Source organism: Microtus oregoni, unplaced genomic scaffold, assembly GCF_018167655.1.
Source record: "Microtus oregoni isolate MIOR12 unplaced genomic scaffold, Mior012 000035F_ref0000213, whole genome shotgun sequence".
NCBI lineage: Eukaryota > Metazoa > Chordata > Mammalia > Rodentia > Cricetidae > Microtus > Microtus oregoni.
The window spans coordinates 13,058,953-13,080,189 of NW_024543094.1; the positions used below are offsets into that span (position 1 = coordinate 13,058,953).

The 21,237-nt window shown below is 39.6% G+C and overlaps 1 protein-coding gene across 1 annotated transcript in view; it reads left to right on the forward strand.

Moving 5' to 3' along the window:
• Positions 1-21,237, forward strand: part of Net1 (neuroepithelial cell transforming 1) — a 49,126-nt gene that overhangs the window by 7,361 nt on the left and 20,528 nt on the right. The window contains exons 2-3 of the mRNA XM_041630782.1: positions 13,170-13,236; positions 16,277-16,336. Of these exons, the coding sequence (XP_041486716.1) occupies positions 13,170-13,236; positions 16,277-16,336 (127 nt within the window). The remainder of the gene's footprint in view (positions 1-13,169; positions 13,237-16,276; positions 16,337-21,237) is intronic.

Genomic DNA, 21,237 nt, shown 5'->3' on the forward strand with positions numbered 1-21,237 from the left:
GGTATACTATAGATTTGAGAAATTTCTTGCGTATTATTTGTAATGGTTGGTTCACAAAATATTGGCACAGGGAGGGGCTATTTAACATACCCTGGGGGAGGACGGTCCAGTGGTACCTCCTCGAAGGTTGAGAATTGTTATAAGTAGGCACTGTGAAGGCAAATTTTTCTCTATCTTCTTTTTGCAAAGGTATAGTGAAAAAACAATCCTTTAAATCAATAACTATGAGAGGCCATCCTTTTGGTAATAAAGAGGGCAAAGGAATTCCAGATTGTAGAGGGCCCATAGGTTGAATAACCTTGTTGATGGCCCTGAGATCTGTCACCATTCTCCATTTACCTGATTTTTTCTTAACCACAAATACAGGAGAATTCCAAGGGCTGGTAGATTCTTCTATATGTCCAGCATCTAGTTGTTCTTGTACCAGCTGTTCTAAAGCCTGTAACTTTTCCTCAGCTAAAGGCCATTGCTTTATCCATATTGTTTTCTCAGTCAACCATTTTAGAGGCAAGGCTGTTGGCATTTCTGAAGGGACCTCAATTGCTTGTTCTTGCACAGCCCTACTGGCCGGTTTTCTCCGTTTGTAATAACTTTTAATATTATTTTCAGAAATATGGGCTCTAGAAGTAGCAGGAATGTTAATTTGGGTATTCCATTGTTGTAATAGGTCACGACCCCATAAATTCATTGCAATATTGGCTACATATGGCCTTAATTTTCCTATTTGTCCCTCAGGCCCTATACATTCAACCCATCTCGTGCTCTGCCTTATTCGAGATAGGGTTCCAATTCCCAGGAGCTGAGCATTTACATTCTGAAGAGGCCAATATGGATGCCAAGATTCTGGGGTAATGATACTTACATCAGCACCTGTGTCCAGCAGGCCAGTAATAAAAATGCCATTTACACACACTCTCAGCTTAGGTCTTTGATCATTTATAGAAGTTTGCCAAAACACACGTAACTCATCTTTCTGATTACTATTGCTTGTAACAGTAGGCATGTGGCTTTTTAATTGTCCTGACGAGGCATGTTCTCTGCAGAAACTGGAAATGACTGAACCATGTTTGCCATGGGGGCCTGAGAGGCTCCCCCTCTCACGTTTCCCATCTGTATTAGGTTGCCTTGTCTATCTCTTGTAGACCTGCATTCATTTGTCCAGTGTCTGCCTTTTTCACATCTTCTACATAAACCTGAAGGCTGAGTCCTTCTATTCCTGTTATTTCTAGAAGATGCATTATTATTATTTCTGAAAACCCGTTGTTTACAATTCCTTTTCATATGACCCATTTTGCCACAATTAAAACATTTGGTATTCTGGTGTCTCCTTTTACCATTGGAAATTGCTTCTTCTACCCATGCTTCAGTGCCATAGTCAAATGTGTCAACATTTAGTGTATGCAAGACCCATTCTTCCAAGGACGCTGATCTGAACTTTAAAGGCCCCAAGATCTTTTTGCATTCCACATTAGCATTTTCGTAAGCCAAAGACTCAATTATTATACGTCTTGCTTCTGGGTCAGATATCCCTATTTGTACAGCCTTAGTTAATCTTTGTAAAAAGTCACTAAAGGGTTCTCTCTGACCCTGTTTAACTGTGACAAATGATTCCATTTTCTGTCCTGGGTCTTGTACTCTGTCCCAAGCCCTTAAGGCTGCTGTAGTACACATGGAGAGTATGTTTTCATCCAAATTAGCTTGTTCCTGAGGGTCGGAAAAGAGCCCTTCACCTAGAATTTTATCTAGGGAAACGTCAATTCCCTTCGCCTTTTCCTGCTGTTCTAAAAGTCTAGCCTCTTGCCTGAATAAGCATTTCCATTTTAATTGCGGTCCACTCTCAAGGACCGCGGAGCTCAGCTGGAGCCAGTCCGAGGGAGTTGCTCTGCTTGTTGTGGCCCAAGATTTTAGCATCTCTTTAACAAAAGAGGCGTGCATCCCAAAAGTCATGACGGCCTGTTTAATTTCTTTGAGATCATTCATACGGACAGGCTCCCATGTATCTTCCTTGATGACCCTAGGGTTTCTAGAACCAATCACCTTTTCTGTTGTTATTACAGGAAAGGCATGTAGAACTGTAGGTAGAGCTTTGTGGAAATTGTCCCGGAGGGGTTTATCCACAGATGTAGTTAAAATTTGCCTTTCTACCCTTTGCTCTTCTTTATCAGAATTTAGAAACTCCTCAATCTTTTCAATTCTATTCAGCATTGCTTTTTGTAATGTCTGAATCTCCTGCCCAGAATTATGTTCTAAAGCCTTTATTGAGGATTCTAAAGTATGAAATTTGTCCAGTAGAGATAACTTGTCATCTTTGGACATAATTTTTATGGCATAAACCGTGCCTTCTTGTATTGACAATCTTTCCGCCAATCTGTCATTAGCTTTAGACAAAATTTGGTTGTCACATTTAGCAGTTTTGATTCTCTCAGTTAATGTTTCAGTTTCTACAGAAAGGGACTGCTGGAACTTACGATCTAATTCAGCTGTTCCTTTTTCCATAGTAATGAGTTTCTCCTTAACATCAGCCTGTACCTTTTCTAGATTTTGCTCAGTTAACCGAGTCATGTTAAACAAAGATTTGTTTTCTTCCTGGAGAACTTCAAACTGATTCTTGAGAAGACTGCTGTCATTCTCAATAGTTTTTAAACGTTCAACCTCTGCCTTAAGAGATTTGATCATTTTCCTATTATCAAACCAAATAGTGCTAAGGAAAATTAAGAATCCCAGGAATATCCATAGATGTGGGGTGGTAGACACCTCTTGTAAGATCTCCCAAATGGTGCACTCAAAAAAACTGTTGAAATTTGAAATTGTCACGTTCTCAGACATTATTTATAAAAGAAAAAATTCTCTTACCTGTAATGACTGGTTCCTGCCAGTGGTGGCGAAAGAGTCCAATTGAATCTACGTGTCCTAAATCTGAAATAAAATGACTCAAAAACAAAATTGAAACAGACACCAGGCTGATAAGTAGCAATTGGGCCAGAAAGGGAATAAAGAAAAGTCAGCAAAGTAAACAAATCAAAGGGATGCCGGCGTTTTTGTGCCGGGGCTTGCAGGCCACTGTCACGTGACCCAAGCGCCAGCGGAGGTGGGAGGGGAACAGAGATTTAGGCGGTGTTAAAAAGGCTCTGTAGATTTCAAACCCGCTGCTTGATTCTCTAGCAAGCAGCAGGGAAAATCGAGTTGTTTAGAATCTCAGCTGCTTCCGCGCGCACCCAGATAGACTGCTCAGAATCTCAGCTGCTTCTGCGCGCCCAGAGAGACTGCTCAGAATCTCAGCTGCTTCTGCGCGCCCAGAGAGACCGCCGCCGCAGCGGCCCGGGGTGCAAGAGACTCCGATTTTGGGCCGGTTCTCGGCAAAGCCCCACGTTGGGCGCCAATTGTATCCGCGCAAAATAAATGCAATGCAGATATCAAAGAATATTTACCACTTTAATGATAAACTTACAGAACCAGAGTTCCAGCGTAGTACAGGAGGTAGGGAGGGAAAAAAGGGCCGAGCCGCTGAGCCGTGCACCCATTTATTGGCAGGCATACGCCCGAGGCAAACCCCGCCCCCTAAAGGGGCTGTCTTAACCCTACAGGTTTGGGGTGCATAATGAGTGGGTAACTATAAGGCTGGAGATACAGCCCAGTTAATAGAGTGCTTGTCTAGCATACATAAGGCCCTGGGTTTGAATCCCAGCACTTCCTGCTACTGGGCATGCTGGCACCTTCTTGTAATCACAGCACCCTGAAAGTAGAGGCAGGAAGATCAGAGGTTCAAGGTCATCTTAGAAGAAACCTTGTCACACTAAGCAGATTAATAAGTAAGCAGGTAGATAGATTAATAACTTCACTTATGTAAAAGACCCTGAAACAAATGGGCATGCTGAATTCCGGGTGTATGTACCCATTCACTGTAGCTGCAGAACCTAAAGTACGGCTATGGAAGAGGAAGTAAATAGAAATTAAAGTGAGGCAAAAGCCTCATTGTGAAGAGGTTCAGTATGTCATGGTAGGTGAGAGGAACTACTGGGAGATTTTAAACAAGCCAGTGTTGTGAGCATGTGGATATTTTTTAAAAACCCTGTCTTTCATTTAAAAAATAAATAACATCTGGGGTTCATGGCACTCTAAATCTTATAAAAACTCTTTCCTTAAAAAGTGCTTATATACAAAATATTTCATATTTATGGTCCAAAAGCTTAAGTGTTTACACCAGATTTAAAAACAAAAAGAGCAGTCTTTAGCAACCTGGATGGAAAATGGTGAGCATTTTAATCTGATGGTTAGCACTGGTTGGAGAATGACTGCATGGTGTATATTACAAGAAATGTCACTCCAGCAGAGAAGCACTAATAATCAAAGGGACACAACTTTGGAGAAATCTCTTGTGCAAGAGTAAGCAGATAACGCTGAGGGAAGTAAGCAAAGAGAAGGCAACAGTGAGAAGAAAAGGAGTCAAGGATCCCAAGGGCAAGAAAGGATAAAACATGAGGTACCAGTGGGGATGAAGAGCACTAGAAAAGATGATTCAGCTGTGAAAGAGTATTTGTTGCTCTTTCAGAGGACCAGATTTTGATTCCAGCTCCCAGGTGACAGATGTAACTCCTGTTCCAGGGGATCTGATACATTCTGACCTCCACAGGCACTGCTTGCGTGTGATGCACTTACAGACAGGCGAAACACTCATATGCTTCAATTCTACTAAAACTGATGAAGTGTACTGTACTGTACACTGCTCAGGAGCACATCATAGGAAAAGGAAGGATGTCAGGGGCCCAGTGACAGCACACTGGAGTTAAGGAAGACACAGCTTAATGAACCAAACTGGCTCCTTAATGTGCTAGTTTATCTTCTGCCTTAAATGCCATGATCACTTTGGTGTATAATAACATTGTGTCTGTTGGATAGAGATACTGCTGCTCCGCAGCTCTACATCTCAGTCTTCGTCCCTTTGGAAGTGAGTTCAGTGTTTCTTCTAGAAAAACCACATATGCTCTTAATGTTTTATGAAACTGGATTTGTTCCACAAGACTTAAATGGTGATTATATTTTGAGTCTAACTCTTACTTAGAAGGGGAAAATAGAAGAGTATGTCTGTTCAAAAATTTTGGAAGTTGGCAGTGTCACCCACATTTTCTAGGTACAGTTTATTATTTCAGTTTATTCTGCCCATGATGTTTAAAATAAATAGAAATGTGTTATAGAAATGGGAGGTGTTACTGCTGTAAGCTGATTGTCAACAGTGCTTAAAAGAATCTTACCATCAGACTAAATGTAATTTCCAGTTAGCATTTTTTGTTTTTTTTTAATTTATTTATTTATTAAGGATTTCTGCCTCCTCCCCGCCACTGCCTCCCATTTCCCTCCCCCTCCCCCGATCAAGTCCATCTCCCTTATCAGCTCAAAGAGCAATCAGGGTTCCCTGACCTGTGGGAAGTCCAAGGACCACCCACCTCCATCCAGGTTTAGTAAGGTGAGCATCCAAACTGCCTAGGCTCCCCCAAAGCCAGTACGTGCAGTAGGATCAAAACCCATTGCCATTGTTCTTGAGTTCTCAGAAGTCCTCATTGTCCGCTATGTTCAGCAAGTCTGGTTTTATCCCATGCTTTTTCAGACCCAGGCCAGCTGGCCTTGGTGAATTCCCGATAGAACATCCCCATTGTCTAAATGTGTGGGTGTACCCCTCGCGGTCCTGAGTTCCTTGCTCGTGCTCCCTCTCCTTCTGCTCCTGATTTGGACCTTGAGATTTCTGTCCGGTGCTCCAATGTGGGTCTCTGTCTCTGTCTCTGTCTCCTTTCATCGCCTGATGAAGGTTAATATTCAGGAGGATGCCTATATGTTTGTCTTTGGATTCACCTTCTTATTTAGCTTCTCTAGGATCACGAATTATAAGCTCAATGTCCTTTATTTATGGCTAGAAACCAAATATGAGTGAGTACATCCCATGTTCCTCTTTTTGGGTCTGGCTTACCTCACTCAGGATAGTGTTTTCTATTTGCATCCATTTGTATGCAAAATTCAAGAAGTCCTTGTTTTTTACTGCTGAATAATACTCTAATATGTATATATTCCATACTTTCTTCATCCATTCTTCCATTGAAGGGCATCTAGGTTGTTTCCAGGTTCTGGCTATTACAAACAATGCTGCTATGAACATAGTTGAGCATATACTTTTGTTGTATGATAGGGCCTCTCTTGGATATATTCCCAAGAGTGGTATTGCTGGGTCCAGGGGTAGGTTGATCCCGAATTTCCTGAGAAACCGCCACACTGCTTTCCAGAGTGGTTGCACAAGTTTGCATTCCCACCAGCAATGGATGAGTGTACCCCTTTCTCCACAACCTCTCCAACAAAGGCTATCATTGGTGTTTTTTATTTTAGCCATTCTGACAGGTGTAAGATGGTATCTTAAAGTTGTCTTGATTTGCATTTCCCCGATCGCTAAGGAAATTGAGCATGACTTTAAGTGTCTTTTGGCCATTTGAACTTCTTCTGTTGAGAATTCTCTGTTCAGCTCAGTGCCCCATTTTATAATTGGGTTGATTAGCCTTTTACGGTCTAGTTTCTTGAGTTCTTTATATATTTTGGAGATCAGACCTTTGTCAGTTGCAGGGTTGGTGAAGATCTTCTCCCAGTCATTGGGTTGCCTTTTTGTCTTAGTGACAATGTCCTTTGCTTTACAGAAGCTTCTCAGTCTTAGGAGGTCCCATTTATTCAATGAGGCCCTTAATGTCTGTGCTGCTGGGGTTATACGTAGGAAGTGGTCTCCTGTGCCCATCTGTTGTAGAGTACTTCCCACTTTCTCTTCTATCAGGTTCAGTGTGTTCGGACTGATATTGAGGTCTTTAATCCATTTGGATTTGAGTTTTGTGCATGGTGATAGATATGGATCTATTTTCATTCTTCTACAAATTGACATCCAGTTTTGCCTGCACAATTTGTTGAAGATGCTCTCTTTTTTCCATTGTATACTTTTAGCTCCTTTATCGAAAATAAGGTGTTCATAGGTTTGTGGGTTAAAGTCAGGGTCTTCTATTCGATTCCATTGGTTGACTTCTCTATTTTCATGCCAATACCAAGCTGTTTTCAATACTGTAGCTCTGTAATAGAGTTTGAAGTAATGGATGGTAATGCCTCCAGACAATCCTTTATTGTATAAGATTGTTTTGGCTATCCTGGGTTTTTTGTTTTTCCATATAAAGTTGATTATTGTCTTCTCCAGATCTGTGAAGAATTTTGATGGGATTTTGATGGGGATTGCATTGAATCTATAGATTGCTTTTGGTAGAATTGCCATTTTTACTATGTTGATCCTCCCAATCCAAGAGCAAGGGAGGTCCTTCCGTTTTCTGGTATCCTCTTCAATTTCTTTCTTCAAAGACTTAAAGTTCTTGTCAAATAGATCTTTCACTTCCTTGGTCAGAGTTACCCCAAGATATTTTATGCTATTTGTGGCTATCGTGAAAGGTGATGCTTCTCTGATTTCCCTCTCTGCTTCCTTATCCTTAGTGTATAGGAAGGCAACTGATTTTTTGGAGTTGATCTTGTATCCTGCTACATTACTAAAGGTGTTTATCAGCTGTAGGAGTTCTTTGGTAGAGTTTTTGGGGTCTCTTATATATACTATCATATCATCTGCAAATAATGAAAGCTTAACTTCTTCCTTTCCAATACGAATACCGTTGATCCCCTTATGTTGTCTTATTGCTATTGCTAGAACTTCAAGCACTATATTGAAGAGGTATGGAGAGAGTGGACATCCTTGTCATGTTCCTGATTTTAGTGGGATGGCTTTGAGTTTTTCTCCGTTTAATTTAATGTTAGCTGTCGGCTTGCTCTAAATAGCTTTTATTATATTTAGGTATGACCCTTGTATCCCTAATCTCTCCAAGACTTTTATCATAAAGGGGTGTTGAATTTTGTCAAATGCTTTTTCAGCATCTAATGAAATGATCATATAGTTTTTTTTTTCTTTCAGTTTATTTATATGGTGGATTACATTGATAGATTTTTGTATGTTGAACCAGCCCTGCATCTCTGGTATGAAGCCTACTTGATCAAAATGGATAATTTTTCCAATGTGTTCTTGGATTTGGTTTGCCAGTACTTTATTGAGAATTTTTGCGTCTATATTCATGAGTGAGATAGGCCTGTAATTCTCTTTCTTGGTTGGGTCTTTGTGTGGTTTTGGTATCAGGGTAACGGTAGCTTCATAAAAGGAATTTGGCAATGACTCTTCTGTTTCTATATTGTGAAATACATTAATGAGTATAGGTATTAGTTCTTCTTGGAAGTTTTGGTAGAATTCTGCATTGAAACCATCTGGTCCTGGGCTTTTTTTCTAAGGGAGATTTTTGATAACCGTTTCTAATTCTTCGCGACTAACAGGTCTATTTAGATCATTCACCTGGTCTTGGTTTAGCTTTGGTATATGGTACTTATTTTAAAAAATGTCCATTTCTTTTGTATTTTCCAGTTTTGTGGCATACAGGCTTTTGTAGTAAGATCTAATGATTCTCTGAATTTCCTCTGTGTCTGTGGTTATGTCCCCCTTTTCATTTCTGATCTTATTTACTTGTGTGTTCTCTCTCTGTCGTTTAATTAGTTTGGATAGGGGTTTGTCGATCTTGTTGATTTTCTCCAAGAACCAACTTTTTGTTTCATTGATTCTTTGGACTGTTTTCTGTGTTTCTATTTTGTTGATTTCCGCCCTCAGTTTTATTATTTCCAGTCTTCTACTTCTCCTGGGCACGTCTGCCTCTTTTTTTTTTTCTAGAGCTTTCAGGTGTGTTGTTAAGTCCCCAATGTATGCATTCTCCGTTTTCTTTAAGTGGGCACTTAGTGCTATGAACTTTCCTCTTAGCACTGCTTTCATCGTGTCCCATAAGTTTGAGTATGTTGTCTCTTTATTTTCATTAAATTCAAGGAAGACTTTAATTACTTTCTTAATTTCTTCCTTGACCCAGGTGTGGTTCAGTAGTTGAGTGTTCAGTTTCCATGAGTTGTCGGCTTTCTGTGTGTAGTATTGTTGTTGCCTTCTAACTTTAATCCGTGGTGATCAGATAAGACACAGGTGGACACTGATATTTTTTTTATCTGTGGAGGTTTCCTTTGTTTCCGAGCATGTGGTCAATTTTCGAGAAGGTTCCATGAGCTGCAGAGAAGAAGGTATATTCTTTCCTATTTGGGTGGAATGTTCTATAGATGTCTGTTAAGTCCATTTGCTTCATTACCTCTAATAATTCTCTTAATTCTCTATTAGGTTTCTGCCTGATTGACCTGTCCCTTGGAGAGAGAGGTGTGTTGAAGTCTCCTACTACTAGTGTGTGTGGTTTGATGTCTGCCTTGAGTTCTAGTAATATTTTTTTACATAAGTGGGTGCTTTTATATTAGGGGCGTAGATATTCAGGATTGAGACTTCATCCTGATGAATTGTTCCTGTTATAAAGTGTCCATCTCGATCTCTTCTGATTGATTTTAGTTTGAAGTCAGTTTTGTTAGAAATTAGTATGGCTACACCTGCTTTTTTCTTAGGACCGTTTGCTTGAAAAACCTTTTCCCAGCCCTTTAATCTGAGTAGATGCCTGTCTTTGTGGTTGAGATGTGTTTCTTGCAAACAGCAGAATGTTGGATCCTGTTTTCGTATCCAATCTCTTAGCCTGTGCCTTTTTATAGGTGAATTGAGCCCATTAATATTAAGTGATATTAATGACCAGTGGTTGTTTATTCTGGTTATTCTTATTGTTTTTGGTAGTAGAATTTGTGTGTCTCCCTTCTTTGAGATGTGCTGGTGAAGGGTCGCTAGATGCCTGAGTTATTGTAGGCAGTGTTGGCAATGTTGGATTCCTTGGGTTGCGATTTTCCTTCTATTACTTTCTGTAGGGCTGGATTTGTGGCTACGTATTGTTTAAATTTGTTCTTATCCTGGAATGTCTTGTTTTCTCCATTGATGGTGAACAATAGCTTGGCTGGGTATAGTAGTTTGGGTTTGCATCCATGGTCTCTTAGCTTTTGCAGTACATCTATCCAGGACCTTCTGGCTTTCATGGTTTCCATAGAGAAGTCAGGTGTAAGTCTGATCGGTTTACCTTTATAAGTTACTTGCCCTTTTTCTTTTGCAGCTCTTAATATTCTTTCTTTAACCTGTATATTTTGTGTTTTGATTATTATATGGCGAGGAGATGTTTTTCTTTGATCCAGTCTGTTTGGTGTTCTGTATGCTTCTTGAATATTTAAATGAATATCTTTCTTTATGTTGGGAAAGTTTTCTTTCATAATTTTATTAAAAATATTTTCTGGGCCTTTGAGCTGTGACTCTTCTCCTTCTTCTATTCCTGTTATTCTTAGGTTTGGTCTTTTTATTGTGTCCCATATTTCCTGAATGTTTTGTGTTGAGAATTTGTTGGCTTTGCTGTTTTCTTTGATCTGTTCATTTATTTTCTCTATGGTGTCCTCAACATCTGAGATTCTTTCTTCTAGCTCTTGTATTCTATTGATTATGCTTGTTTCTGTAGACTCTGCTCGCTGACCTAGATTTTCCATATCCAGCTGGTCCTCAGTTTGTATTTTCTTCCTTGCCTTCATTTCAGTTTTCAATTCTTGAACTGTTTCCATTACCTGTTTGATCGTTTTTTCTTGGTTTCCCAGGGTATCATGCACGTATTTACTCATTTCTTCAAACTTTTTGTTATACTTCTCATCCATTTCTATAAGGGCGTTTTTTACATGTTGTTTAAGGGACTCTATTGCTTTCATAAAGTCAATTTTTTCCACTTCTTTTGTGTTAGGGTGTTCAAATACTTCTGTTGTAAGATCATTGGGTTCTGGTGTTTTCATGTTGTTTTTCAGATTATTGGGTGAATTCTTGCCTTGGCGCCTGCCCATCTCTTCCTATTGATCCTATCTAATGGGTCTTTTAAATCCAGATCAGGTTTCCCTACTGGCCAAGGGTTCCACTTACCAACTGCCCTCGCTGTTTCCTGGTTCCTGCCGCAGGCCAAGAACCCTCTCACCCCACCGAAGGGTCTTCCGTATCAGTACCAGGCTCCCCGTTTGCCAGTGACCTTGCCAACAAAAGGCCTACCTCTTTGATTTAATTGTAGTGGGGCGATCTGCTCTCCTTATCGCGCGCCCATCCCCACTGCTTGCGTCTGCCGCCGCGCCGGTCCCCGCCGCATCTGTAGTGACCAGTTCCTGCCAGTGGTGGCGAAAGAGTCCACTTGAGTCCACGTGGCCTAAGTCTGAAATAAATGACTCAAAAACAAAAATTGGAGCAGACACCAGGCTGATGAATAGCAATTGGGCCGGAAAGGGAACAGAGAGAAAAGCCACCAAAGTGAACAAATCAAAGGGACGCCGGCGTGTTTGAGCTGGCTCGCAGGGCCGCCGTCACGTCTCCAGTTAGCGTTTTTAAAGATTCTCAAGAGCTAGTTTTTGTTTCCAACTGTCAAGACATCAAATTCTAAGGTTAGTATAGTTGTATGTAATTAATTTATAGCTTTGGTTTTATAATTCTCCATCATACTTTTCCTAGTTGGCTTTCTATTGCTGTGATAAACAGCATGAGCAAAAGCACCTTAGGGAGGAAAGGGTTTTTTCATCTTCATTACAGCTTCATGCAGTATTAGAGTGATGTAGAGTGACAGCTGTGATGACTGGTGCCTCTTATAGGCTAAACTCCCTTAACAGCCAACTTTACTGTTGTCTGGTGAGGCTTTTCTGATAGCCATGTTTCCTTTATTGTCCTTGCTGAAATACAGACTTCTTTCTATTTAACTCAGAAAAGTATAGGAATCCTTGTACTTGATTTCAGCTTGAAGCTTTTGCCATCTGTAATGTTATGGAAATTTATGGTAAAGAAAGAATGTGCATGAGAGGCATGGTAAGGGTCAGATTTAAAAATAGACCATGACCTGGCCTTAAGAAGCTAAATAATAACTTGTATAACAATTGATCTAAAATAGCTAGAAATTTATTAGTAACCGTCTACATTCAATTTTTGTCCTGCTTATGTCTTAAATTGTTTTTTAAAGATTTTTTAAAAATAAAATTTGTATTTTGATTGTATGTGTATATGTGCACTATGTGTCTAGTGTCCATGAAGGCCAAGAGGACATCAGATCCTAGGAGTTCTAGTTCCAGGTGGTTGTGAACCATCATGTGGGTGTTGGGATCCTAAGTCCTCTACAAGATTAGCAAGTGCTCTTAACCAGTGCGCCATCTCTTCAGCCCTACATTTATAAGCAAAAAAGGCCAAATACATACCTTCTCTCCGGTCACAATAGATTAGCACTCCATGTCTTTCTCTTCTGGTTAGCCTACCAACAGCTTCCCCATGTCAGCTCCATCCGGGTTAAACTTGAGCTCTCCCCACCCCCATTTTGTTCCATTATAAAGGTCACACTCCTCTTACTTTTTTGAGCCTCTGCCAAAGGGCAAGTGATGACAACTTAACTACCTTGCTTCTGCTCTCCTTATTTGGCTGCCGTTTATCCACATGAGAGGAAAACCATCTTTGTTCCACAGTCTATATTCTCAAGTGATTAACAGTACAGCTGATGAGCATCACCTGTGCCATGTTTTGTGATTATTTTTAAACATATTTGTAAATACAGATATTTCCATCTTGTGTATATACAGGCCTGTATTTTAGAAAGGTAAAGGTAGATTCTGTAACGGGACTCTCTTGCTTTAATTCTAATTGGCAAAAATCAAAAGAGATTTGCATTCATGTAAATAACATTTTGGCTTTAATATGTTAGTTTTTCATTTATTTTTAAATATGGACATAAGTTTTGAATTGTACCAAATATAGTTATAAATTCACTTGCTGTTTTTTATTATTAATAAAATATTAAAGCTGTTGTTGTATATTAGTAGATTTTATATTGTTGAGTTTTATATATATATATTACCAAGATGAACTCTGTTTGCTTTGGAGAATTGTTTTTTAATAGTTGTCCCTCCATTAATTTTATATAGTCTTTTCAGTGCAGAGATTCTGGGGACGGCATATGCCCTGTTATGTATGTATACTGGCCAGAAGGACAGTGTGCTCTCCAGCTGCTGGCCCTGGATCACTGTTTTAACTAGTTTGGAGACTGCAAACAGGATGGCTTTTTATCTGCTGGTCACCTTACTACATGGAACTTACTCTGTTTGTCTGACTCTTTTGTCAACAGATGCTCCCTTCGGAGAGGCAGCTCCTTCACGTTTTTAACACCTGGCCCTCACTGGGACTTCACTTTGGTGAGTAGATAACTGGATTTTCAAAACATTGGGATCTATCCCTGACTGTCTTTCATTTTCCTACAACTCAGTTGTGCTCTGAGTAGCTCATGAAGCAGAACTTCTAAAGCCCTATTGGCAACCTTATTTAGTCCTTTGTTGCCAAAAGCTGGAAGTTTTATTTCAAGTAAATGAAACATTTTTCAAAGCACCCATATAAATTCATCTTTAACGCTGGACCTTTCTGTTCCTTTGAGTGCTATAAAGCAAGGCATTGTTTTATGTACATTCTTGACAACTTTTTATACTATGTTTAAAAATATATAAATGCTTGACTATAGATTATATGTATTTATATATATATACATATATAAAAAATGAGTGATTGATTATCTGCTGTTGGCTACCTCAAGACAGAGGAATCCCCTTGCCATTTTTAGGGCAAGGATGTTTTATTGTGAAAATAGTATCAAATTTAGTAGAAATAAATCCATGAAAATAATACTTATGGGAAAATCTAGGAAGCATTAAGCATGGAAGAGCTGGTTGAGAAGAGAGATCCTCTAATCTTCATGCAGGAAAAGATTGCCATAACAAAAAGTCAGTTCTCCTTGAAAGACTCCATATCTTGTGTAATTTTAAAAGAGATCTGATTAGAGTTCCCTAGCCCCCCTTCTACAGTTCCCATGGAAGGAGACCCAGAACACAACTGTACAGATTAGGGTGCCTGTAACTGCTGCTAGTTAAGGCACAGCATGATAGGGACACACATTTGGTAAGTAGACCAGGAAACAAAACCAAGAATCCAGAGAGACAGGAAGGGGCCAGGCATAGTCTGTCTTTCCAGAGCATACTCACAGCAATCCACTTTCTCCAACTAGGCTCCTCCTATAGTTCTAAACTCCCAGTTGTCTTTGGGGTTGTTCCTATGGCTGGATTATCACTGATGAAGGTAGGAGCCTCCTGATGCGGTCATTTACCCAGAAGTCCCTTCTCTAAACACTGCTTGTGTCAGGACCAAGCCTTCAATTCATGAATAGCTTGCAGAGAACATTTCACATCCAAACCACAACACCCACACGCTTGAGAATTTTCTCTATCCACTGGTATGATAACCAGTGAATGGGACTCTTGGCAAACAGTGTAGGGTAGAAAGAGGCAGCTGATTGCTGCATATTCACAAAAGTAACTTCTAGGTAGATATAAACAAATAAAACCTGAAGGTTTTTGAAGAGAGCAACAGTACACCATCTCAAATCCTGTTAGCTTTCTCTGTTCCTGTGGGAACACCTGTATTTACAACTCATATGGTCATGTGCTTTTTCCCTCATTCTCTTCCTTTGCTTCACAGTGTCTCCCTTCCCCCTGGAGACTTGTGCGTCTCCAGTGTCTCCTGACCCCTGTCAGCAACTCCATGCGTATTGCTCTAGATTTCATTACTATTGTTTGCCTGTTAATGTGCAGGTTCCTCAGATAGGTAGAAATACTTAAGGACTTGGGGTTAGCTGGCTTTGCAAAGCCATGATCACATCGTTCATACCTTCCTGTTTTTTCTTTTTTTTTTTAACATGACCTTCAAGTAAATAAAGATTTAAAATCTATCTCTTTAGTTCTGAAGTTTTTCCCAGTTCTGATTTATAATGTTTCTTCATTTCTTATATCATTTTCCAGTGCTTGTTAAACTCAGTTGAGAATGGTGACTTAAAAAAAAAAAAATCTGGTGTGCCTTCATTGCCTAGTAGTGTGGTATTCTGCTCCCCCCCCCCCCCCACCGGAGTAATTTTGGTTTGGGGGGTTGGTTTTAATTAGATCTGTTCATTTTGTTTTATGTGTGTTTTGCTTACATGTATGTACCACATTCCTGCTTGGTGCCCATGGAGGTCAGAAGAGGGTATTAGATCCTCTGGAACTGGAGTTGTGGGTGCTGGGAATAAGATCTGGGTCCCCTACAAGACCATCAAGTGCTCTTCTCAGCTGAGCCACCTCCCACAGGATGATTTTTATAGGATTTGAATTTGAGATTTTTTTTCCACTTAAATTAATTTCTCTTGTTTCTTTCCCTTTTACAAAGGGGCTTAGATGACTTTTCTAACGTCACAGACTTCCTCTCATTTCCATGGGTGCTGCTTTTTCTGCTCTCTGGCTCTGTTATTCCCCCTGCATCTATCCAGAAGTTTTCTTTTCTCTTTTAGCTATTTTGTTCAATTGTAATTGAACTCCAAGCCTTCTCTTCTCATGGGGCCAGGAACTGAAGAGAACCTTAGATGGTTAGTTTTAGGTGTTTTCAAGAGCTAGTCTGGGTCCCAAGGAATGTGTTATTTTAAGATGTGAAATGATAAAATGCTACTTAATGGTGTTTATGCATAATTGATTAAGAACTATAAATGATAGATATGTACACAGTTATGCTACCCCTGCACCAGGCAGTGCTAAATGATTACCCGGGTCATTCCAGGACATAGATGTTCCTCTTCCATTTGATAAATCCTGCTTCAGGTAATAAATTCGAGTTTGGGCTTTGAGAAGAGGATGCCCCCCCCACACACACAAACAGACTTCCCTCACCCCTTGATAAACAGTAAGTTCCTTTCATAAAACTTGCATTTCTATAATAAAATACTTTCCTTTTATGAGCAGATGTCTCATAACTTACATGAGTTCTAGTCTGAAACACACATAGTGGTGTCGAATGACTTCAGCAAGAGAGCACTTAGTCAGAGGGTACTGTTTTAGGCAGTGCAATTCCAGAGATAATTTGTAAGTTTCCCTAATCAATATACTTTTTTTTTAAATATTTATTTTATGTGTGTGTGTGTATGCACACAGAGGTCTGAAAAGGGCATTGTGTGTGTAACCCTGTCCAGTGTGGAGCTGGAGTTACAGGTGGTTATGAGCTGCTGACATAGGTGCTGGGACCAGAACTCCTGTCCAATGAAAGAGCAGCCAGCATTCTTAACTGCTGCAGCTCCTTGGAATGATTTTTTTCTAGTTGCGTGGAATCTTTGTCTAATACAGTAACATTTAGTTCTATGTATAAATCAAATCTTTTTTTTTTCCTTAGAAAAGAAAGCGAAGAGAGAAAGATGATGATGTTGTAAGCCTTAGCAGCCTTGATCTGAAGGTAAGCCCTGCTGCCATGTAAAGAAAAGCATTTTAATGTGTACAGATAGCACTTTATTCCTATGCTGTGGGAATGGTGAGTGTTGAGTTTGGGAGGGGAAAAGGCATTCACTGCATCTTTTTAAATATAAAACAGAACAGTATTGTCTACAGATACCCTTTGGTGGTTTGAATGAGAATGCCTCCCGTAGACTCATATATTCATTCTTAGTCCCCGGTTAATGAGCAGTTTGAAAAACTAGGCCCTCTTTCTCTCCCCTCTCCCTCCCTCCCTCCCTCCCTCCCTCCCTCCCTCCCTCCCTTTCTCTCTCTGCTGCCTGCTAATCAGGATATAAAGCTCTCAGCAACTTCTCAGCACCGCACCTGCCTGCATACCACCATGTTGTTCGCCATGATGAGGGACTAACCCTCTAAAACTATAAGGAAGCACCAATTAAATGTTTCTTATATAAGAATTTCCTTGGTTGTTGTGTCTTTTCATAGCAATAGAATCCTAAGACACCCTCTTTGTGGTTCTTCTTCCACAATGAGAGGAATAGCGTTCTCAAAACAGTGGTAAGGTGTAAGTAGTAAAGAGCCAGGCATGATCTATGCAAACAAAGAAGGTAGTAGCGGGGATAGTCATAAGAACAAGGGAGCACTACTTCTGGGCTCCAACCCATTGCTGTGAACAAGACTCATCAGAGTTGAAACTTCCCAAGTGTTAAATATTGGATAGGTGCAAATGGAGACTGTGTGTTCATTTCCCTGCCACCCAGACCCGAATAATCACACAGAAACTGTATTAATTACTACACTGTTTAGCCAAGGGTTCAGGCATATTTCTGGCTAGCTCTTACATCTTCAATTAGCCCGTTTCTATTCATTTATGTATTGCCACGAGGCCTTGGCTTACCAGTAAGGTTCCAGAGTCTTTCTCTTTTGGCAGCTACATGGCATCTGCCTGATTCCACCTTTTTTCTCCCTGCATTCTTTTTAGTTTTCCTGCCTACCTATATTCTGCCCTGCCATAAGCCAAAGGAGCTTCTTTATTAACCAATGCTAATAAAACATATTCATAGCATACAGAAGGCAATCCCACATCATCTCCACTTTACTGTCTAAATAAAAAGGAAGACTTTAAATTTAACATAGTAAAAATACATATAACAAAACAGGTATCAAGCAAGAATTACAGTTACAATATTTAGTCTTTTGAATCTGGCAAAATTAAAGAAAATATTCTATCTATTTTATCTTTGTGAGTCTAAAGTTTCATATCTAATATATCTTTGATCATAACTAAGGAAAACTATACCTGTCTTCAACTCCACCAGAGACCCCAGAAGGATAAAATATTACCTAAGTAAACAGGAAGTACATTATAAGCAACTTCCAAAGATCTAGAAATGACAGGGACATCTCGTCGCCTGGACAGTCACCCAAATTTCTTTTGTAACATTGAGGCATCCATCTTCAGCCTATAGGCTCATAGTATCTGGCAGACTTTTCCTTGAAGCAGGAAATTTGAAAGACTATTTCACCTATATTGGCAGTTTACCACTCACTTTCTTCTGTGTCCTGCAGAATGTCTGGAAGACTCTTTCGTGAACCAGTAACCCTGAATGATTGTCTTGCCTTCTTCTGGCAAGTTCAGTAGTCATTTTTTTTTTTGTGGGTTCTGTGTGTCCAGCTTATACAGTACACCATCAAGCAGTCCAGGCAAGAACAGTGTCTTGCCCAAATAGCTAGTAAACTCCATAAGGAGCCTCTTCAATGCCCATCATCCTCTTGAAGCAGATTGGTGCTGCCAAAAGCAAACATGTCTCACTGCCAAGAAAAGTCTTAAGTTCTTAAATATTTTAAATGCCATATTATCTCTATATATCTAGAAAACATAATATAAGTTTGACTATCGTAAATGACTATTAATCCATAATTTTTAATTATACATTGCATTTTTAAATGAGCTGTAAAACCTTAAAACCTTAAACAAGAGTAGAAATATATATATAAGAAACGGACCTTAGCCGGGCGGTGGTGGCGCACACCTTTGATCCCAGCACTTGGGAGGCAGAGGCAGGCGGATCTCTGTGAGTTCAAGGCCAGCCTGGTCTACAAGAGCTAGTTCCAGGACAGGAACCAAAAAGCTACGGAGAAACCCTGTCTCGAAAAAAAAAAAAAAGAAATGGACCTTAAATTTGCATCAATAAACCAAGATTTATACCATTTATACCAATGCAAAGTATTCATCTCTGTGATATCTCCCCTTAAAAAAAAGAGATTGACTGTGACCATTAACGATTTATACCCAACCCCTTTTAAATGAAAATAAACATATATAAACAATCATTTTGAAAATTTGGGTATAGCTTTCTCCAAACTGCTGTCTGCTCTTTGTTGGGTGAAGTATTTTTAGGGTTCATGGAGACCTTTCAGAGAGTCATGTTCCGTCAAACCACATTAGCCTGGAAGGAATCCACAGGTTCTCATCTTCTGTGGAAACAAAAGCAGAACCTCTTTTCCAAAGTAACATATCCTTAGACTCAAATTTTGAAGTCAAGATACCATATACATATATACATGTGTGTGTGTGTGTGTGTGTGTGTGTGTGTGTGTGTGTGTGTGTGTTGGTTTAGTTTAATAGCCCCCAGAATCAAATGTCTCTCTGCAGTCAAAAAAAAAAAATTCGAAGAAAACACAATGATATACATAATCCAGACTTTGTGTATTTTTCATCTTTTGTTTGGTTGGTTGGTTGGGTTTTTTTGTTTTGTTTTGGGTTTCTCTGTAGCTTCCAAAGCCTGTCATGTAATTAGCTCTTGTAGACCAGTCTGGACCTGAATTCACAGAGATCCGCCTGCGTCTGCAGGTATAGGCCACCACCTTCTGGCTTTATGTTGCTTTTTTATATTACTTTTACTGTCTCTTTAAAGACTTTGTTTTTTTTTTAAAACTATTTCTTTTTGTAACTGTCTGTGTTCGTTTTCCTCTCTCTCCCAAGCCTAAGTACACTTTTTAAACACACTGTGTCTTGTTTAGAGGTCTTTTGTCTGGATCTGTCCTATTGTGTATCTGAAATCTTTTCTGATAAGGAGCACTTTTAAAGTAGTAAGCAGTGTGGCCTCTTTCAGCCTTTTAACATGGCAGAGGTACGATCACAGCCAGCTCTGGAACTGCTGGGTGGGAGCCGTGCTCACCACCTCAACTCTGGGAAGCAGCATGCAGCACATAAGCCCTTTTTTTTTTTTTGTCAGAGTAAAAGCTAAAACTGCCATGCAGCACACTGCATGGCCTGGAAATGTCTCTGTGTGACAGCAGGAATAGGCCGTGCTTTTCCTGCCTATGCACGCCCAGCAGACCTGACCCCACCACACGGAGAGTGCTCAGCCATAGTTGTGCTCTCAGCTACATTTCTTCTAACCCCAAGTGGATGTACAAACACCCAGACAGAAGCGGGTGGCTGGCCACACTGGATAGCCTCAAACATTTGGGCACCATTATGTAATCAGAGACTGCACTTTCATTTTAGAGCCCAGGACTCTTAAATCTCTTAATCTCAGGGTCATGGGTTCATTCCCCACATTGGGTACCATTATGTAAATAGAGAGTACATGTTCATTTCCCAGCCACACAGAAACTATATTTATTACAACACCATTTAGCCAGTGGTTCAGGCATATTCCTAGATAGCTCTTACATATTAAATTACCTCATTTCTATTATTTTATGTTTCACAATAAGGCTCTAACTTACTGGTAAACTAAAGGAGTCTTTCTCCTTCAGCAGCTAAATGCATCTGCTTGATTCCACCTTCTTCTCTCCCTGCATGCCTACTTATATTGTGCGCTGCCATAAGCCATAAGAGCTTCTTTATGAGCCATTGCCAGTAAAACATGTTCATACCATACAGAGGGGCATCCCACATCAAGCAGGTTATTTTTCCTTTTCTTTAAAACAAAAACTAAGCAAATCTACAAGTCAGAGGTGCCCATGGACTTCAAATATGCATCCGGTAGTAAACTGAAACTCAGTTATATAAAAAATACTTAGGTACTCTTTTAATATAAAACTGTTCTAGATCCAAAGTCTAGTCTCCTTGGAATAAACCAGTTTTTGACAGTCAGTAAATGCTAGGGTGTAGGTAGAGAGTGAAGATGGGTGATGTGGACCTGCTTTTGGGGAGTGGGGTTTACTTTTCTTTTTATCTGTCCAAATGATTGTTTTTAGTAGCCAGAATAGAAAACCACTGAGTTGGAATATGGCATTTTCAAAATTATCTCTCTAGAAAAACACATTAAAAATGGTATTCTGCCAGCAGCTGTATACTTTTTGTTTTTGCTAAATGTAATCATGTGTATTATTTGATGCCCGTCCTATTGCTGGGGTCTGTTTTATTTTATTTACCTCTGTGTTCAGTAATGTAGCCACATAGCCTGATGTGTAGTCAGTGATCAGCAAACACTCAACAGATGAATGTATGAAGTAATAAATGTCAGATGAACTAAAACTGTGGTCTCAAGTAGATAGTATGATCATTAGGTTATCCGTTTTGGTTTTGGACATCTTTTATTACTAATTTAATATTTATGGCAGTTAAATTTTCATGTTGAAAATTGTTTTTATTCTATAACTATGTTTCTTCAGATAAAATACCATATAACCATATACATACATATATCTACATATATATATATATTATGTTGCTAAAGAGCTTTACTCTTCTATATTATAGGTAAAGGGGTATATGCTTTGCTTTGGGTTTTGTTTGTGGGGGTTTTGTTTTTTGTTTTTTTTAGATTAACTTAATTGCTATGTATACTGTATTCAGCCTGCATGTCTGCCTGCAGGCCAGAAGAGGGCACCATATCTCCTTCCAGATGGTTGTGAGCCTGGTTGCTGAGAATTGAAGTCAGGACCTCT